The 13,174-nt window shown below is 40.5% G+C and overlaps 1 protein-coding gene across 1 annotated transcript in view; it reads right to left on the reverse strand.

Moving 5' to 3' along the window:
* The window catches only part of LOC132817400 (kinesin heavy chain), a 199,648-nt gene extending 190,452 nt beyond the window's left edge, over window positions 1-9,196 (reverse strand). Inside the window, exon 1 of the mRNA XM_060827824.1 lies at window positions 9,068-9,196. Coding sequence (XP_060683807.1) covers window positions 9,068-9,196 — 129 coding nt within the window. The remainder of the gene's footprint in view (window positions 1-9,067) is intronic.
* Window positions 9,197-13,174: the final 3,978 nt, after the last annotated feature.

Consider the following 13,174-nt stretch of genomic DNA (forward strand, 5'->3'; position numbering starts at 1 on the left):
GATCTGCTTTGCTTGGCTGTGAATAAAATGTATGGAATCGATGTTAAAGATGACCTTCAAATTCAAATTCAATAATGACCACTTGAAAGGTCTAAAGGAATATCTTTGCTCTTAGCAGTGTTGGGAAGCTGGCTAAGACATTAACGATGGCTGGTTGGGAACCTGGTTTGCACTGTACTTTCCAATGTTCTGCTTGAATCTTCGCACATTAACATTGTAATCATAGAGATGCACTTGAGAGACTATCAACAGAACATGTCTAAATGGTTTGCGGTCAGTATGAATACTGAAATGATGTCCAATAGATGCATATGAAGCTGTTGTATCTCAAAAACTACATTAAGTGTATTTCAATACTGAAGTAGTTAATCTGAGCTATTGTAAGGACCTTAAAACTTAAGGCAAAAGGTTTGCTATCCTGCAAAAGACATGTTCTGAGGTCTTTCCAGATACATTTATTTCCAATGTGGTGAGTTTACAAGGATCATAATATTGAAGAACATTTACTGTATGATAGAACATTTGAGAGATTGAAGAAAATGCTAGTGATCTTCCTGCCACATTTATGGTGAGTCTTTATGAGGAAGATGTTGAAAGTGAGATACCTTGGCCTCAAAACTGAGACCAAATAGGACAACAATTTAAAAGAGACTGAGATAAGTCTTTGTAAGTCAGCTCTGTTTTAGGGTGAAAATATCTTTAATTTTAGTAGGGTCAGGTCTAATACTAGTAGATTAATACAAAAAACATTGATTTAGCTAATGATGATTTGGCATTTTTTTACTGCTAAATATAAGAATGTTTCTTTGCCGCTGTCATGAGCTGAAGAAGGATTATGCCATTCTCACATTTAGTTGTGTGTGCTGTGACATCTATGATATAGAGAAAATCTGGTAGATCCTTGATGATTCTTTGTCATCAGAATTAGCTGACGAATACTCTAAATGGTAATCTGAGACAACAGTGTCTGCCAAAAATGTGGTCTAAAATCTTACGCACTCAAGACGACCCATGGACCAATATCTAACCCTAGCACTTGATGCTATTGACATCTAGAGAAATTGTCGTCAGAGAAATGCTTGGCAGCTGCGAACTTGTAATTAAGCTCTTCCTTAGTAGAAGGTTTGTCTGGACATCTGTTTTGTGTTGTTCATTGGCCTCAGAAGTAAACAAATATGTAAAATTACCATTTTTCTTCAAAACACACCAATAAGTATGATGCTCAACTTTCCATCTAAGATTGCTTTGTGTGATGGAATCAAATTCCAGTTTCAGCTGGTCTTGGACATCATCTTTTAGATGCAGCATTATGTTGCCATTCTACTTGTCAATAGCATCAAGGCAGTCTCATTAAAAAGTTAGAATTGAGAAGTGTGGTGCTGGAAAAGCACAGCAGGTCAGGTAGCATTCCTGCTGAAGGGCTTATGCCCGAAATGTCAACTCTTCTGCTTCTCAGATGCTGCCTGACCAGTGCCACACTATTTGACTGACTCTGCAGCATCTGCAGTCCTCACTTTCTCTCAGTCACTAATGCCAATGCATGGGATGTTGGACCTGTTGTAATCATTTATCTTGGATGGACTGTACACCAGTGTGCTGGCTCCTGAATAAATTGTGTAACATGCCTGAAGTGCAGCACGGTGGCACAGTGGTTAGCACTACTGCCTCACAGTGCCAGAGACCTGGGTTCAAATTGTGCAGGTTAGGTGAATTGGCCATGCTAAATTGCCCGTAGTGTTACGTGAAGGGGTAAAATGTAGGAGAATGGGGCTTCGGCAGGTCGGTGTGGACTTGTGGGGCCGAAGGGCCTGTTCCCACACTAAGTAATCTAATCTGATGATATTTGTACTAGCACCAATGTATAATCTGAAATACAGAAAATGCTGCTCATTTCTTTTGGTGTATATCACACAATTAGAGGCAAAGGCTTAAGCTCTTTCTAATGGTACTGCCTGCCTGGAATCTGTAAACTACAACGTTATGGCTATCTCTTCAACTTTGTTGACATCTTTGCAAGCTTCTTCAGCATTCTTCCATGGTTGGCTTTTCACCTATGTGGAGCATTATGTTGTACCGTAGGTTTTTCTGTGATTTACACAATTTAGCCCACTGTATTCTTGCAGAACAAAGCTTGCATGTGTCATAAAAGTACTAAATACTGTCTTGATGGGGGAGACAAGCCACACCTCCCACAATAGCAATAGCTATTCCGGAGTCAAGCACTTGCAGATACTGCTTGCCTGCTACAGTAACTCTGAACTTGGAGGTCGCCACTGATGTAACCTAGCCAGGTAATGAAACGTTTGGATATCAAACCTACAGCTCAGCGAGCAAACCTACACCCTAAACCTCAACCTGAGCTACAAACCTTCACAAACCTTGCACTTGCATTCTTCTAATAAGCATTAATGCTTATCCAAAAATGTCTTTAATGATTTTATGATTGTACTGACAATGAACAGCTTCACAAGTCTTTGCAGTGAGATTGCATTCTGTACTTTTGCATTAAGCACATGCCTACAAAATTGGCTATCGTTTCACCATGTCATATAAATGAAGTCAAGCCCTTTTAGTGCTTTTTAAAAATTACAAGCAAGAATCCATATTACTATTTAGTGTAACAATTGTTCTTTGGCTTCTGTCTTCTTATGTGGCAGCTTTAAGAGTTGCTGCCACTTTACCAGTTGCAAGATATAAGCCACACCTAAAAGTGAAGCAAGGATCACACAAATGTTTTTTAAAAAAATTTTGCATTGGTCTAAAAAGAAAATGGCTGTATCAACCAATATCCAGATTAGTCAAGACTTCTTTAATAGAAAAAAGAACTTTTCTCAATGGTTTAAGTTATATTTGCTGAAGAATTGCTCTCTTAGATTGGAGCTCCCCTTTCAGCACTTTCATTAAAAATTACTCACCCTGTACTTTAAAAAAAAACTTTGGGGCTATCTTGGGCCTCTTATAAACTACCACTTTTCTTAAATGGAAAGAAAGGTATGCATAAATGTGGTTCCATACAGGTATGTGGCCTTTGGGTTTGGTTATAATACTTTAGCCTTAATCATAGTTGTTGTTGTAGCTTCACCTCTGAGTAAATGGACGAGTTATGGATGACTGCTTTCACAACTAGCCACCTTTTCAGTCTTCTGCATCCACATACTTGCACTAACTAGTTTTCACTGCAAATATTTAGTGCCCTTGAACTGCCACCATAATGCAATTTAAGATTTTCTATGTTCACCAATTGTCACGTGCTATGAAGACTGGAATCTTCTTGAGTCGGACATCTCAAAATCTATTTAACACATTAGCTATGTATGTGGCTGCAATACCACAGGCTTATAAAAAAATCTGGGTACTGCGCTTACACTATACATTGCAGACACAGCTAACTGACTATACTGACTCGATTACACACACTCAGTGACAAAAGATATATGGATACAGTTATATAGCAAAGTCCCATGTTGTGATGTCATAGAATGGTGGTAAAGATACAGACTAGTCCGAGTTGGAATCAATGTCATAACACAACATACAGAAATAAACAGAGGCAAAATGGAAAAATGTTGAAGGCCTTGTTTTGCAGAAGAGATATTTGAGCATAAAAGATCCCAAGGCACTATCCTGAAGCAAGCAGGGGAGTTACCTCTGCTTTATTCACAATTCAAACAGCTCAGATGCAAGTAAAAAATGAATTAGTCACTGAAATTACCAGGCTCTAAAAATATTTTAGATCTAACAACTTCAAATGAAAATTCCAGACATTGACACTAAGACAAACAATTATTTCGGCCATTTGAAATACTAAGTAATACTTACTTCACACACCTAGTAAAGTCAGGTAGTGGTTCAAGAGGACAATTCACCACCACTCTCTCAAAGGCAACTGTGTTTAGACAAAAAAACAACTGGCCCTGTCTGCGACACTAGCATTCCATGAACGAATAAAAAAAAGTCTTAGAAGCTTAAAGTCAAATTCTAGCAAGATATCAGTTTGTCTCAAGTTTACTACAACACAAAATGCATTAAAAGAGAAAAGGCATTTGATCTGATTACTCCATTTTCCATCATTCAAGCATGAGGGAGATAAATTCACTCTTCCCACAGAAGATTTTTTATATGCACATCAAAATATTTTCACATTAGCTCTAAATCTGGCAGTGGTTATTGAATGTAAAAGTTGCATTTCTCTGTGCTAATTTTAAAAGAGCAAGTTCGTTTAGTTCTTTTTCTTTATACCTCAGTGAGTAATGATTAATGCAATTAATCCAATAATTGAGAATACTTTCCAAATCCACATATTAGACAGGATTATATCCTGTTATTGCCAGAAGTAATGTACTATCGTTTACTCTGGTGAGCACTGAAGAGTTTTAAGATACAAATCCCCTTGAATATATTATTTTTTTCCCTGGAGGATGATGTAGCCCTAAAGAAAAATTGTCCAGGAAACAAAATGTCAAGTGCGTGACAAATTCCATTCTAGAACATGGTGGCTATTTGAACAGAATTGGTGGAAGGTTCTATTATATTGGTTTACTGCTCTGAAGGCAGCAATAAAAACAAATGCTTTTATCACTTGGGCTGAAGACTAGGCTAAGTCAGCAACCATGCAACAGGAAAGCAGTGTGCAATCTCATTCCCTTTTCAATGGCTCCACAATTCAGTACCATTCAATTTCCTGTCTCCATAGCAACACCACCATATTGCTGAAAGCATGCTGTGAAGTTTTACTCTTTACATTCAATCTTTTTGGCACAGACTAGAAATGCTGCCATTTTATATTTTTCACCTGATTAGTCCTTTTCAGATAGGTAGAAACAAGTGACTACTTGAGAATTGTCAAGGGTTATGGCCATTACAATTTCACCGTTTCTTTTTGCCACAGTGCAAATAGATTTTTTGCCTGTAGAATTAAAGGTTTGTTTACTCCAACATGTCCTTCCCAGTAATGTAAATAGAGCAGTAAGATCAGAAACCATTCCCTGATTTGCAAGTACAATTTAGAGAGAAAGCATTACCCTTCATTTTGTTTTGTATCCTAACTTTTCCTTTAAAAAAGGCATGCAAATCAATTATCCAAAAGGAGAGAGATTCTCAAATGTCTTAACAGTTATTTTGCAAACCTGTATGAGTTCATCTTTCACTCTTCAAATTTGTCTTATAAATTACCTCCACTAGCCCTGGAAATGCTCTCATTTTTAAAATATATCCTTGCTTGTCAAAGCAAAACTTCCTTTCCTCTTTTAATGCTTCAGGGAATTTGTTTTCTGGAAAATTCATCTTCTTCCCATATCTATCGTTAGAAGCATTACTGGAAACAGTTCTTGAAGTGTCCATGAACAGTCCCCCCCCCCACCCCACCCCATATGTTACCCCAAGTACAATGGTAGGATGAGGTCATCCTCAGAGATAACGCAAATGTAAATGCCTTAATCCTGGGGAAACATCATGCAGATGATTTCCTGACTCCGTGATTCCCCAAGACAATGTAGGTATGATATGTCCTAGCTTCGGGATAGCCTTATAAATGAGTTCTGGCTCCGCTACTTCCCCAGACAATGTAGGTGTGATAGGCTTCAGTATCGGGGGATGATCACAAACAAACCTGATTGGCTGGGGCGTGGCTATGAAAGTATTTCTGAATGGAAGGGACTGAATGAGAGTTTAATTTTATAATAGTAGGGGAGTAATAGCAAATGACTGCCTAAATGAAGTGGGAGTCATCCGCATTCCTTCATGAATTTTGTCCCCACCCACTTCCAGAATGTTCAGCTTTTGGAGGAAGACAGTACAGTTTAACCCTTTAATATTTCATTAATGTCCACACAGATAATCCAATTTAATCTTTTAACTTTAAGAGTGTGCCCAAAGAAATTTTCCCAGCAGATTAAAGAACTTCAATTAGAAGAAACTGTTCCAAAGCCAACTATTACTGCCAACTGGCATTAACACAGGTACCTGAGCTTTTGCATGAATATTTTGTATAGGTACATATTGTGGATCTTTGAACTTTACAACGTAACAAGCTCAAAGAGCCCAAACACAAATAGTCAGCTTTTGTCTGCTCCAAACTTCTCTCTATCCTACTTACCTTTGTTCTATATTTCAGCCATTGAGATACCATTTTGTCTCTTAAAAATATACAGGAATTTTATAGCCTAAGTATTGCTTTCACTCATTTTCAATTGCCTATCTTGGTTTCTTTCCGGAATATCTATCCTTTAAATCTTTCTTCATTTTTTGACCATGAGTCATTCTTATTCCAACCTACTGACAGTAAGTTGAAATGTTCCAATGCTAGCACAAACTCCATTCTAAGCTCTCCCATTATTGCACTGCTCTCACCCCCATTCTATTCTGTGTGTGAGATTTCCTTCTTAGTTACTCTCCAAGATAAATTCCAACTTTAACAGTCATCATTCAATTTGTGCCACAGCTGCTACATTCAGACACCTGTTTCCCAATGTTGTGTTTGTAATGTGCATTGTTCACACTAAGGTTTAAATTACATTTTCATTTATTTTCCATAAGTCATATTAAAAAACATAGAAAATTCACTCAGTTTGCCACAAATAAGTCCCAAAGCAGTACAACAGGAAATTCAGTGCCCAACAAGTCAGGAGTTCCAATTTTTTCCATAATTTCGCTGAATAAGAATATTTCTGAAAACTTAGTAAATCTGTGTTCTGCATTATCATTTATTGTTAAACATATCAGACTAGGAAGTTGGGTAGCAGTAAATTCCCACCAGTGTGATTCACAGCCTAAGTCAAGACCAAAAATTTATACTGCCAGATTTGCACCTAATAAATCGAGGTGGAAAAGTCCAATTAGAACTGCACACCTTAGCATTCAAGTGGTACTGTAACTGGTCATGCTAGCTTAGCATCTGCCAATGTCTCTTCCTGCTGATTCCCTGAGATCTCCTTAAAGTTTAAAATTTGAAAATATGGTGCTGTACTGATTCCAACAATACTTCAGGAAGTGTAAAATCAAGGATGTGTGAAGTTACTTTCACAGGATGGACAAAAAAAAACAGCTTGTCTTATGAATACATATTTGTTACATTACCAAGGGCTGGCAAGATAATTAGTGTGTTATAACTGCAGAACTACTTATTCATTGGCTTCAATTCAAAGAATTCTGCTGTCTCATTTGTTTTCCAATGGATCTGTGTTGTTAATCCACATGTAAAGTCATATGTAACAGGGAGACATTTTATTTTTGTTGAGGATTTTTCTCACATACCATACCGACTTTCATCATTTCCTTTTCTTTGATCAACTAAGCCCTTAATCCCACTCAAAAGGATGTACTGTACAGAGATGCTCCCCAAATTGAGATAATATATTTAATTTGGAAAGGTGGAACAGCCCAGGGCCATCTCTCGGGAAAAGTAAAGGCTGAGGGCAGATTGGTCTTTAAAATCAAGAAGGGGTTTTGATAAGGTAGACAGAGATATTTCCACTTGTGGGAGCAATCAACACCAGCAGCATAGGTATAATTCAGACTCCAAAAATCCATTGGGAATTCAAGCAATATGTATTTGCCCAAAATGTGGAACAAAAAAGGAACGCAGTACATTGAGGTATGGTGAATTGGTTAAGCATATAAAAAGAAAATAAATAATTTAATAGGCTTAGATTAAGAATGCAGCAAGGAGGATATAAACACCAGCATAGACTTGTAGGGCTGAACATAATATATTAATAGTACACTATATATTAAAGCCATTGGAATACAGAATATATTTATTGGTGCAACTGCAGCTTAATGGTTAGATGGTCAGTCAGTACTAAATTGGTTGATCTCAGGGAACACAGTAATTTGCATTGCTTCAATTGTCTTTACGTGCCTAACAAATTGGGAATGGGAGGAAATCTGCCTCAATCCTTGATCTTAATCATGACACAGTGCTGCCCAGCAGAAAGTGGATCTGTCATGCGTGATCAGAATATACTTGACTGTAACATCCATCGACAGTCAAGCAGAATGACAGTGGGTGATGGGCAAAGAAGGGCAAATACCCAAGGGAGTGAGAGCCCAGCAAGGATCACCAGTCCCTTCGAGAGAGGCGGGGGGGGGGGGGGGGGGGGGGGAGCACCTGAAGGGATGGAGACTGGGGAGGGGGGGGTGGGAGTTTCAATCAAAATTGAAATTAATTCAGTAACCAATAAGTGAAAGTAATGTAGAAAGGGTGGCCTTGCAAATGAGTTGTGTGGCTGACTGCTACAGCAGGCAGAACTGCGCATGTTCTCTGTGCTCAGATGACATCATGTACATCAATTTCAGGCTGCACCAGAGCATAAGAAACAGAGACAGAGCAATAAGGGTGTTGGGTGGATTGCACTTTGTTCTTGCGAAATATAGGAGTTATTAAATAGTTGATCCCGTTACTACCGGATGCATAAAGCCGGGGTAGCTAATCCGAAGTTAATAATTCCCCATCTTTGCACTGGGACGCGGCAGGTTCCCCCACCCTGTCCTCCCCAACAATATCATGTGAAAAGTGGCGATAGGCGATAGAAAAATGTGACGCTGCCCAAATTGTATTGAGATTACCTTCCTCGCATGACCCACCTTGTTCTCTGAAATGCTTAGGTTCCCAGTAGGGAGACCCTGTATCCAAGCAGAAAATTTTCCGCTTAAAAGAAAAACAATTTTTTTCCTTTCTGTTTTAGTTGCGGCGTAGCCTGGAAGTTAGAAATCTTTCCGAAAAGGCAGGTTGATTGACTGGAACTTGGAGCCTGATCATCCGTAAGACACAATGCAGAACCTTGCTTTAATAATGGTTAGCGGAGGACGTAAAGCAATCGTTCAAATCTGAGCAATAAATGACACCGGGATTTCATAACGCCCTAGACACAGCGACTGTGCCCTGACAGCACAAACGAAAAACTGAAGGACAGCGATTACCCTGCCAACAAAAGGGACATAATCCGTTTAATTCTACACGGGAGAACTTTTAATTTCAACAAAATCCAATCCTCCCCGCTAAAAAAAAAGAAAAACTTTCACGGATTATTTTTTCCCCAAAACGGGCGATTTTAAGAATAAAACCTACCCCTAAAAGATTGACGGTGTCGTCGCCTTTAAATTTCGGGATGAATTGGTCTCCTCTTAAGACTTCAGCTGGGCTCAGTGGCCTGAATCGACACATTACTTTAATGCTGCATTCGGCTGGGTCCGCCATCTCTCGCCTTTCGACAGTAACACGGGATCACAACCAAACCCCCCGAGGAGGCAAACGGGAAAAATATGTATATATTCCAACGCAGGCAATGCAGGAGCTCGCTCCCCTTCCCCTCTAACTGAACATGGTAGCAGTCACTGATGCGAGGATTTCTGCATCGGGGCTGCAAAATGTGCTAGTTACAAAATATAACATTTAAAAGGCAAAAATAAACCGGAATCAGCGGGTTATTAATATGCTATTTCAGTGAAATAAGAAAGAATGCAGCATTTCGCAACCGATGCATTAACTTCTCAAGGTCATTCTTTGCCTCTGCAGGGCGGACAACGCTCCTTGTTGGTTCAGCATCTTCGCCTTCTCCCTGCCATCTCGCATCAGCACCACAGACCTTCTCCTCTGTTCCAGCTCCTCTGCTGTTCGCAGGCTTTCCTGACATCACATCATTACCTCACCGCCAGCTCTTTTCTCTTCCCCGCCCTCCTTCCTCTCGCGAGACTGCAGCTCCTTGGGAAATGGAGTTCCAGCGAATGGGGTCTGTCTGTAAAAGAACCAATACTTCTCGGTGTTAGGGGTGAGATATCTAACTGCCTTAGGTTACATTGAGAATGCCCCTCCGAGCCTCTGTGCAGAGCCTGAGTAAGGGGAGAAGGAATGACAGTCCAGCTTCTTTCCCTCCTCACTGACTGCAGGTTTGGCTGCTCTTATTCCTGATGAAGGGCTTATGCTCGAAACGTCGAATTCTCTATTCCTGAGATGCTGCCTGGCCTGCTGTGCTTTGACCAGCAACACATTTGCAGCTGTGATCTCCAGCATCTGCAGACCTAATTTTTTACTCACAGACAATAGTCTTTTTTCGTGCATCTTGTGAATAATTCAGTGTCTCCCACTTAACAGGAAAGGGAATTAAAGACGGTCATTCGATGGTTGATACACAGCTAGAAGATGCCACAAATCACTGTGTTCATATTTTCCAAGAATTTTAAATTTTAAATCTCAGGTGGAAATCGGACAGTACTGAAGATCTTCACGGTTTGATCTATGGGATGACTGATCATTTGCAGTTAGCTGTGCTATGCCTTAAGTTAGAAATAATCACATTTGAGAATCAAAAAGCTGGAACTTCATCCAGGGCATTTCTTAGTGCTCTCCAGCTGGCTGATAAATAGACACAGAGTAGAATGTTATAGGAATCTAAGTAACATGAAATACATTTTAGGCAGACTTGGACAAGTTCAGTGAGGCCTATCTCAATGTCAAGAGCAGCCCACTGCATCCTGCATGCATTTACTGAGCAGCAAAGCCAGTTTCTCGCTAGACAACAGTGAGTTGCCAATTAAGGAAGATTAATGCTTGTTAAGTGCCTTATTATCACAGCAGCTCACCTCATTAATACTTAGCAGCCTATCCTACCAAAATAAGCCAAACAAGCTAAACTTCGAGAATTCTCGAACTGACAGTGACCGGACCCTGTTGCTTATGACCAAATAGCATCTCAGGGCGCTATCCATGGTCATCAGCCACACACACCCCTTAGCAATGGACATTGGTGTTTGACTCTTGCCAACCCCTCATGACGATCATGGTACCTCTCTGGTCCATTTGTAGCCATTAAGAAAGCACAGGCTTGTATTATATGGCACACCAGCAACTAATGTTGAATGGCTGCACAGGGACATTTTGCACAGGGACAGGCACCCAGCTCACAGATTGAATCAAGTTGCATCTCAGGGCTGCTAACTTACTGTCTTAGCATGCCCACACTTAGCCCCCACCTGAATGCTCATGGCACGATAACTTGCCTTCTGCTATGCAAAACCTGTTAGCTGATTTGCATTTAAGCCAGAGCCATGAATCATACCTGCTCCCAAAGTGGATTCTGAGAGCTGCAGGAGAGGGAAGTCATCCTCTGCCGGTGGCTGCAGTAGGTGACAGCTGCTTTGAACTTCTGCGTGACTGGATCATTTCAGGTAGCAATGGGTCACCAGTATAGGATCTCTCAGTCATGTATCCACAAATGCATTTGGATAAAGTCCAATATTATCTGTGCAAGAACACAGCAGTTCATTTCATTTTCCCATGATGATGTCAGTGCTGCAGTCCACGCAGTAGGATTCAGGTACCTAGCTGACATCACCCAGATCCAGGTGCCATAGATAGTAAACACAATGAGAGGACCATATCAGAATGCTGCAGAATTCCTCAATAGGAAGGAGTTCCACTCAATTAATATGTAGATGATCTCCCTCAACGTGTGTGCCCACTGCCCTTGTATTTGCACATTTCCTATATCCTAGAGCTCTATTGTTGACCCTGTGTGTTTGAGGGTCCAGGTGCATTTTAAAGCTGCTACTGGGGGACAAGGGTACCCAGTGCAACAATGGATCATGACCGCATTGCACAATCCCTTACTGATGTGGACCACAGATACAATGCTTCAGACAGAGCCTGGGTGGGACAGACCATAGGACTGTTAAGTCCATTTCATGGACCAATCTGGGGTGTTGGGGGATGCTCCCCATTCTAGCCCAGACAGAATGTACCACATAATCCTGTCTTACTGTGCTCTACCCAGTTGAAGCAGGCAACGAGGTGATGTGCTGGATGCTGAGGAACTGGCAGAATTGGGGCCATCTTCTGAAAATGAGGATAAGGACATAAGGGAGATAAAACTCTCTTTGTCTATGACAGAGCTAAGGTGCATCAGTGTTACAAGCCTGACAAGGCCTGATTGACAGGCAGTTCCAGTAAATGAGAGCTCAGGTCAGCAAATCATCATGGACCAAGACTAGTTATTAGTCATGATGCCATGAAGTGTCTCTTTCTGTGCTGTTTGACTTTTTAACTTCAATATGATGAAATGTGTTCTTGGACATCTACCTCAGAGAGCAATGTACCTTGGTTTGACATCTCATCGAAAAGACAGCATGATCGACATTGCAGCAATACAGTGGAGTGCCACTGATATCATTTTTAAGCCACAGAGCAGTGAAATATGCTGGAGGTTCCCACACATTTCATCTTTATTAAGAAAGCACTGGATAAAAATAGATGGGGCATTGAGTGTCAGTTGTTATTTTTGAATTCAAGTCTTTGAGCAGCTAATCCTACAGCTTTGTGACTCAACGACAAGGGCACTACTACCTGAGCACAGCTGATACAGTGAGATTGGTCAGTTTGGTTGGCTAGATTATAGTACTAATGGTACTAATAGCAGGCGTTCAATTGCTTTGCCAGCTGTGGTAGTTTAAGAAAGGTTGCTTCATTGCCTTTCCCTGTGATTCATGGGAGGAAATGGCCCTCTAACAGAGCTGGCAGTGATACCTCATGGACAGAGTTCCAAGACTTTGGACCAAAAAGCAACTGAAAACACTGTAGAGTTACAAGCAGTGAAGCATTTCACAGGGTCTTCCAAATGCAGTGGCAAGAAAGACAATCCCAACATCAACATCTCTTCCAAGCTAACTTGGAATAATGATTCAAAATCAATTTCACTGAGCAGGACTTGTAGTTCATATGGTTGGTAGCAAACTCGTGAAGCAAAGCTTTACTTAGAGTTTGGTTGTGATAGGAGACTGTCAGGGGTAACACTTCAAGCATTCCTGAAGAAAGGCTTATGCCCAAAACGTCGATTCTCCTGCTCCTCGGATGCTGCCTGGCCTGCTGTGTTTTTCCAACTCTGGTCTCCAGCATCTGCAGTCCTCACTTTCTCCTAACACATCAAGCATCCCTACTAATAGATCTGGAGACTTTGTCGGGAACATGCACAGGTAATTAGAAATCAAAAACAATTGAGAAAATGCACAAACAGGCGTTGGAGGCCAAAGCATTGAAACTTTGAATGTCAATTGTCCATATAGTAATTAGAGATAATCCTGCAAACAGTTGGAGCTTGAGCTGTGTGTTGCAATCTCCTATTTTTGTAGCTTCTATGAGACCAGCTGTTCAAGTTCACACAGATCCACTGAGTTTAGCAGAGGG

Source organism: Hemiscyllium ocellatum, chromosome 7 (assembly GCF_020745735.1).
Source record: "Hemiscyllium ocellatum isolate sHemOce1 chromosome 7, sHemOce1.pat.X.cur, whole genome shotgun sequence".
Taxonomy (NCBI): Eukaryota; Metazoa; Chordata; class Chondrichthyes; order Orectolobiformes; family Hemiscylliidae; genus Hemiscyllium; species Hemiscyllium ocellatum.